The sequence below is a fragment of the Triticum aestivum genome, chromosome 2D (genome assembly GCF_018294505.1).
Source record: "Triticum aestivum cultivar Chinese Spring chromosome 2D, IWGSC CS RefSeq v2.1, whole genome shotgun sequence".
NCBI classification, from domain to species: domain Eukaryota; kingdom Viridiplantae; phylum Streptophyta; class Magnoliopsida; order Poales; family Poaceae; genus Triticum; species Triticum aestivum.
Window position 1 is genome coordinate 111,360,277 of NC_057799.1, and position 7,332 is coordinate 111,367,608.

At 44.6% G+C, this 7,332-nt stretch overlaps 1 protein-coding gene across 1 annotated transcript; it reads left to right on the forward strand.

Moving 5' to 3' along the window:
- The first annotated feature begins 3,260 nt into the window (after nucleotides 1-3,260).
- On the forward strand, nucleotides 3,261-6,825 carry LOC123048968 (uncharacterized). Its single transcript, XM_044471979.1, has 4 exons — nucleotides 3,261-3,438; nucleotides 3,805-4,179; nucleotides 4,308-4,473; nucleotides 6,196-6,825. The coding sequence occupies exons 1-4, from the start codon at nucleotides 3,261-3,263 to the stop codon at nucleotides 6,749-6,751; spliced, it is 1,275 nt and encodes a 424-aa protein (XP_044327914.1). The 3' UTR covers nucleotides 6,752-6,825.
- The last annotated feature ends 507 nt before the right edge of the window (nucleotides 6,826-7,332 follow it).

Genomic DNA, 7,332 nt, shown 5'->3' on the forward strand with positions numbered 1-7,332 from the left:
TGGGTTATGTGTGGTGGGGATGGTTCTTGGGCAAGTACAACCGTGGTTCTATCTGCATCGACGGGTAGCATGATCTTTTCTGAAGACCGTGTTTTTACTCGCACAGATACTGCCATCACCCCCTCCAATTGAAATGGCTAATAAACAAGAAAAGTAATTGAATGTACAGACATTGTAAGATAGACAGATGCAATGGATAGTAGGGAAGAAAACAGGGCATGAAATAATTCACATTTATGTCGTCTAACCAAACAGAATAGCAGGACATAATTTCACATATATGATGGCTAATTAAACAGGATAGCATGACACAATTTCACATGTATGATAGCTAACTAAACAGGATAGAGTGACATACTTCAAAATATGATGACTATGTAAACATGATGACATGATATAACTATACGATGTGTCTATTAAAGTGGTTGGCATGCCATAAATCACAAACATGCTGTTGATGGACGGATAGAATGACATAATTCAAAATATGATGACTATGTAAACAGGATGAGATGATATAACTATATTATGTCTTTAGAAAATGGGTTGGCATGCCATAATTCCGATACATGATGTCTATGTAAACATCATGACATGATATAATTCAAATATATGATTTATATACTAAGCAAGTGAGCAGAGGGCAATCACATATATGATGTGTCAACTAAGGAGATGGCATTCAATATTGTGTATATGATGTAAAAACTAAGCATTGCAATACAACATATGCATGATATGAGTAATATAACCCTGCCAAGTTTGAGCATACACCTCAGGGGATAATAGGACTGGTCATCGGCCTCTGAATCCTCCTCTGAGGAGCTATCTGTAACCAGCAAGATATTTGCTTCAACAGGTAGCATTGTCTGCTCTGGAGACCTTGTTTTCACTCCAGATTTCTCCATCACCAACTCAAATGGCTGATGCACAGGAAGAGGAGTTGAATATACAAACATTGTCGACAAATGCAATGAGAAATTCAAAAAAAGGACGGCATGATATAATTCACATATATGACGCTTGGCTAAATAGCATGGCATTGCATAATTCACATATATAATGCCTTGCAACAAGATACCATTGCATAATTCACATATATAATGTCTTGCAACAAGATGGCATTGCATGATTCACATTTATGGTAATTAGACACTAAACAGGTGGCATTCACACAAAGCATGTCTAAACTAAGCAAATGACATAGCAATGCAAGATACCATACGCACGATATGAGCAACATAACCCTGCAAAGTTAGAGCATGCACCTTGGGGGGGGAGGGAATAGGACTGGTCATCTGCCTCGGAATCCTCCTCTAAGGAGCTATCTGTAACCAGCAAGACATGTGCTTCGTCAGTTAGCATTGTCTGCTCTGAAGACCTTGTTTCCACTCCAGATTTTTCCATGACCGTGCCGAATGGCTGATGCATAGGAAGAGTAATTGAATGTACTAAAATTGTTGACAAATTTAATACGTAATAAAAAAATGATGGCATGATATAGTTCACATATAAGATGATGGCTAACCAGGGTGGCATTGCAAAATTCACATATATGATGCCTGGCTAAACAAGATGGCATTGCATGATTCACATATAAGATAAAGAAACTAAACAGATGGCATTCACGCAAAGCATGTCTAAACTAAGCAGATGACATATATAAGGTAAGCAATGCAAGGCACCATATGCATGATATTACCAGCATCAGCATGCCAAGTTAGAGCGAAGACCTAGGGGGTAAATAGGAGTGGTCTTCTCCTTCTGAATCCCCCTCAGAATAGTTGTCTTCCTCTTTATTACAATCCAAAATGGGTGGAGGGGGGCTGCCTTTGCACCCACCATGGAGCAACGTCTACATGAAATTTTATTGCCACGCAAGGCTCGTCTCTTTTGCTCTACATGTTCAGTTCCATTGTGTACGATAACTGACATGCATATGAATAAAACATAGTGAGGTTATGTAAGGAGTGCATGCACAAATCCAGAGTGATGGTAGCAAACTGTGGATAGACCCAAAACCAATGATAGCAGGCAGATAATAGCTTTAGTTAAAAATACAGATAATGGCTCCTTTAATGTTTGTTTGAACCCAACATGAAACTCATAGTAGACACCCGAGATTAACCAGATAGTAGACAGATAGTACTGATTGCTGCCCCAATATGTACCCCGCAACCATTTAAAAACTCAAGTTTCAGCATTAGTTTGGGCCTGACTCAGAGTCTAATAGGTGAACACAACGATAAAGTAGCATGTCATCATATTAAACGATGCATAATGTAAGCAGACACGGAAGAGTGCGACCTCTCTTGCGGACCCGTGTAGTCCTCAAGGTCATCTGCTCAGTTGATGATGGTAATACAGTTGTCGTGGCTGCAGGCGGCGGGGAAGAAGATCTGAGGCGGCGAAAGACAGTCTGGAGAGTGGATCCCTGCTGTGGTGAATCCTTCCGTCATTGGAGCAGCTGAGCTGAGGTGGAACACAGCGCAGTAGGAGTGAGACAAACCACACATGGTTTTCTTTGACACATATCTGTAACAGAAGTAATTGTGTAAGGACTTGTTTGAAATTGAGGATTCTAACAATGCAGGGATATGAAATACACAGGAATAGGATAGGAATGCACGTTCAAAACAGAGAATTTAAAAACACAGGATTTCTACCAATCTGGGTGTTTGGTTCACAAGAATTGGAAGATCACAGGATGCAAAAAAACATGATGAGATTAAGTCACAAGAAAATGTACGGTTATAAAGCTATTATGCTACTATCTCTTAGTCTTGTGCTTCATGAATAGGAATTTGAAAAGGAGGACAAGTGGATATTAAAATTCCTACGGGTTTTTTCTTTTAAGGAGGCACTAAAGGAACAAATCCTACAGTTTTCTTTTACTCCATTCCTTTGAACCAAATGCATGAATAGTGGTACCATAGGAAACTTTTCAATTCCTATGTTTTTCCTTCACTTTTCCTTTCAAGCACTGGCGATTCTAGTAGGCAGGCTTGAGCAAGGAAAAGCCTACACTCAAAAAATGTTTTTGTGTTATTTCTACTACTTTGGACCCATGCCACTACCCTACTAGCTCAACTCCCAGGCCCATCGACAAATGCACAGCTCAAACACGCAGAGATAAATAATGATGGCGTTTAAGAAAGTCCATCACGGATAGCTAAGTTACAGCGAAATGTTAGCAGACAGCCTTTGTGTGTCTTATTTGTGTAACACATGCTATCTGTTGCTCATCCTGTTACAGCGAAATGTTGATCGTTTGTGCTAGCCACCCGGCTCCTTCGGTTCATTCCGAGTTTCTTTCTGGATGGCTATCACTCAACAGTTCCAGAATGCCTTACCATTTGAGCTCAACTGGAAGGAACTTCAGAAAGCAAAACAGACATCAGCCAGCGATTACCTTTGCAAAAAGTTCTTCATTGGAAGGTATGTCTCATAGGAATTAAGCAAACCATCTCATTCACTACCGAAATTAGACTAAGCCTGCTTTGGATGTTGGGAATTTGTAGTGGTTCCTTTGGAAGCAATATATTCTTTGGAAATTTCACAGTGAATCATGTGGTCGTAATGGGAGTAAAAATTGTTTCTGTATTTACTCAAATCTTTCAATACTCACGCATGGTGCCACGCATTCTGAACGTCAAGCTGAATACGCTGTCCTCTGTCCCATTTTTTCATAATATATGCCCTCTGTGATGATTTCAATTGTGACTTTGTCACTGAACCTAAACTCCTTCTTGTTATATTCAGATCATAAAATTTCTGAATTGCTGCCTTCATTTTGTTGTCCAGATTTAGTCGCCTCTGTAAAGCCATCTCGTCTTCTGCCAAAAGTGGAACCAAAAACATTTCCCAATAGTGTCCCTGATGAGATACTATCAAAACTCATATTGGAAGAGTCTGATGCCTTTTACATACTAGAGCTGTGCACAAGTAGAGAACTTAGTTCCTCTCTGCTAGATAAGAACTCTGCAATCTTAATCTGCTTAATCGATGTTGACAGTGACTCCTTGCTAGAAAGAGTACCAGCAATCTATGGGGACCAACCTTCACATGGCACCAAGGCATCACAATTCCTTCCCTTTCAAAGTGGTGCAGTTGATATAATCACCTTTAAAGGTCCCAAATTGCTGACAATCAAAGAAATCTGGATCGGCCTTGAATCAGGTACACTATCCACCTAGTTTTCTGTTCTCTGCAAATATGTTCCATTCCCTATACTATACTAACGTACCCATCTCACCTGATGTAAATGTTCTTCCCTTCATTTTCACAATATTACCGTTCAAGATCAGGTTCGTGGAGATTAGATGGTTTAAGTCTGAAAGTGATCCATGGAGCACTGAACACACCTAAAGATCTTGAGGGAACACTTGAGCTCAAGTTCAGCGGTTTACAGTTCACTTTCGACAAGCTCGGTGTGCTGCTTGCTGAGGATGGAGCTTCAGTTGTGGAAGCAAGGCTGTTGGAAATATGCCCTAGAGGCAATAATAAATGGTTATTATTATATTTCTTTGTTCATGATAATTGTCTATTGTTCATGCTATAATTGTGTTATCCGGAAATCGTAATACATGTGTGAATACATAGACCACAACGTGTCCCTAGTAAGCCTCTAGTTGACTAGCTCGTTGATCAACAGATAGTCATGGTTTCCTGACTATGGACATTGGATGTCATTGATAACGGGATCACATCATTAGGAGAATGATGTGATGGACAAGACCCAATCCTAAGCATAGCATAAAAGATCGTGTAGTTCGTTTGCTAGAGCTTTTCCAATGTCAACTATCTTTTCCTTAGACCATGAGATCGTGTAACTCCCGGATGCCGTAGGAGTGCTTTGGGTGTACCCAACGTCACAACGTAACTGGGTGACTATAAAGGTACACTACGGGTATCTCTGAAAGTGTCTGTTGGGTTGACACGGATCGAGACTGGGATTTGTCACTCCGTATGACGGAGAGGTATCTCTGGGCCCACTCGGTAATGCATCACCATAATGAGCTCAATGTGACTAAGGAGTTAGCCACGGGATCATGCATTACGGTACGAGTAAAGTGACTTGCCAGTAACGAGATTGAACAAGGTATTGGGATACCGACGATCGAATCTCGAGCAAGTAACATACCGATTGACAAAGGGAATTGTATACGGGATTGATTGAATCCTCGACATCGTGGTTCATCCGATGAGATCATCGTGGAACATGTGGGAGCCAACATGGGTATCCAGATCCCGCTGTTGGTTATTGACCGGAGAGGCGTCTCGGTCATGTCTGCATGTCTCCCGAACCCGTAGGGTCTACACACTTAAGGTTCGGTGACGCTAGGGTTGTAGAGATATTAGTATGCGGAAACCCGAAAGTTGTTCAGAGTCCCGGATGAGATCCCGGATGTCACGAGGAGTTCCGGAATGGTCCGGAGGTGAAGAATTATATATAGGAAGTCCAGTTTCGGCCACCGGGAAAGTTTCGGGGGTTATCGGTATTGTACCGGGACCACCGGAAGGGTCCCGGGGGTCCACCGGGTGGGGCCACCTATCCCGGAGGGCCCCATGGGCTGAAGTGGGAAGGGAACCAGCCCTTAGTGGGCTGGGGCGCCCCCCTTGGGCCTCCCCCTGCGCCTAGGGTTGGAAACCCTGGGGGTGGGGGCGCCCCACTTGGCTTGGGGGGGAATCCACCCCCCCTTCCCCCTTGGCCGCCGCCCCCTTGGAGATCTGATCTCCCAGGGCCGGCGCCCCCCCAGGGGGCCTATATATAGTGGGGGAGGGAGGGCAGCAGCACCACAGCCCCTGGTGCCTCCCTCTCCCCCAGCAACACCTCTCCCTCTCGCAGAAGCTTGGCGAAGCCCTGCCGAGAATCCTGCTACTTCCACCACCACGCCGTCGTGCTGCTGGATCTCAATCAACCTCTCCTTCCCCCTTGCTGGATCAAGAAGGAGGAGACGTCGCTGCTCCGTACGTGTGTTGAACGCGGAGGTGCCGTCCGTTCGGCACTCGGTCATCGGTGATTTGGATCAAGGCGAGTACGACTCCATCAACCCCGTTCATTGGAACGCTTCCGCTCGCGATCTACAAGGGTATGTAGATGCATTCCTTTCCCCTCGTAGCTAGTATACTCCATAGATGGATCTTGGTGATGCGTAGGAAATTTTTTAAATTCTGCTACGATCCCCAACAAAGGCCTACTGCTATCACTGACCTGTCAGGAATTAGCATTTCTGATCTTCAAGAGGGGCAGCTATCCTCAGCAAAGACAACCTCAAGCATTAAGGAATTGAAGGAAGATGGACTGAGGGAGTATGCTGATCTCAAGCAATCCTTGCTGCTTTACGACATATCTATTGTTATAACAGGTTTCTCTGCCTTCACTCTGGCTTCGAATGATGGAGCTGCCTACTCGTTCCTCGTCGGTGGGATTGGAGGGTTGCTGTATCTATTGCTGCTCCAAAGATCTGTGGACGGGTTACCGGCAATTAGTTCTCCTTCAGAAGCGAGCAGTTCAGAGCCCACTATGAACTTCAGCGGCGTAAGAAGGCCATGGTTGATATTGTCGATTGTAATGGTTGCTGGGGCTGTTGCACTGAAGTACGGTGCTGGTGGTGACAACTTCGAGCTGACTCCGACTGAGCTATTTGTTGGCACTGCAGGGTTCCTGGCGAACAAGGTTGCTGTTCTTCTGGCAGCATTCAAACCCTTGCAAAGTAATTTGGAGAGCGACGATGGATCTGTGGACTGAGCTTCTTGACAACATTGCTCTGAATATACTAGCATAATGTTAAAAAAGGGGGGTAAAATTTAACAGATGTAGGATTTCATAGTAGCTCGATGGCATTCAAGATTTAAGCTAAGTATGGAAAGTGCAGGGGATCAGCTCAGAGGTAGAATTGAAGAGCGTGTGCTTGTAACTTGAGCCTACTAGTAACTTCACTCCATCAGCATGTGTTGGAGTAAATGGCCACGGGTAGCCTAACCGACTCCCCCTGGCTCTTCGAAAAATTATCAGGCCATTCGAGCCTTCAAGCATACAGAGCATAGGGCCGCCTCCCCCCGGCCGGCTATCCCCAGGGCCGACTACCCGAAGGCGACCCGGCCTCAGAAACCTTCCCAAAGAAAGCTACGAGATGGCCGACTCCAAGGAGCCGGCCCCAAGAGGACCGACTCCCAGAGGCCGGCCATGAAGAAAGCCGACTCCCAGAAGCCGGCCAAGACTGCACCCACCAAGACTGCATCCACATAACGGTGATAAGACAGGGCGTGGCCGCAGTACAGCCCACTACCCCCCGAATCCCGGAACAGGCATGGTCACAGGGCGCCGTA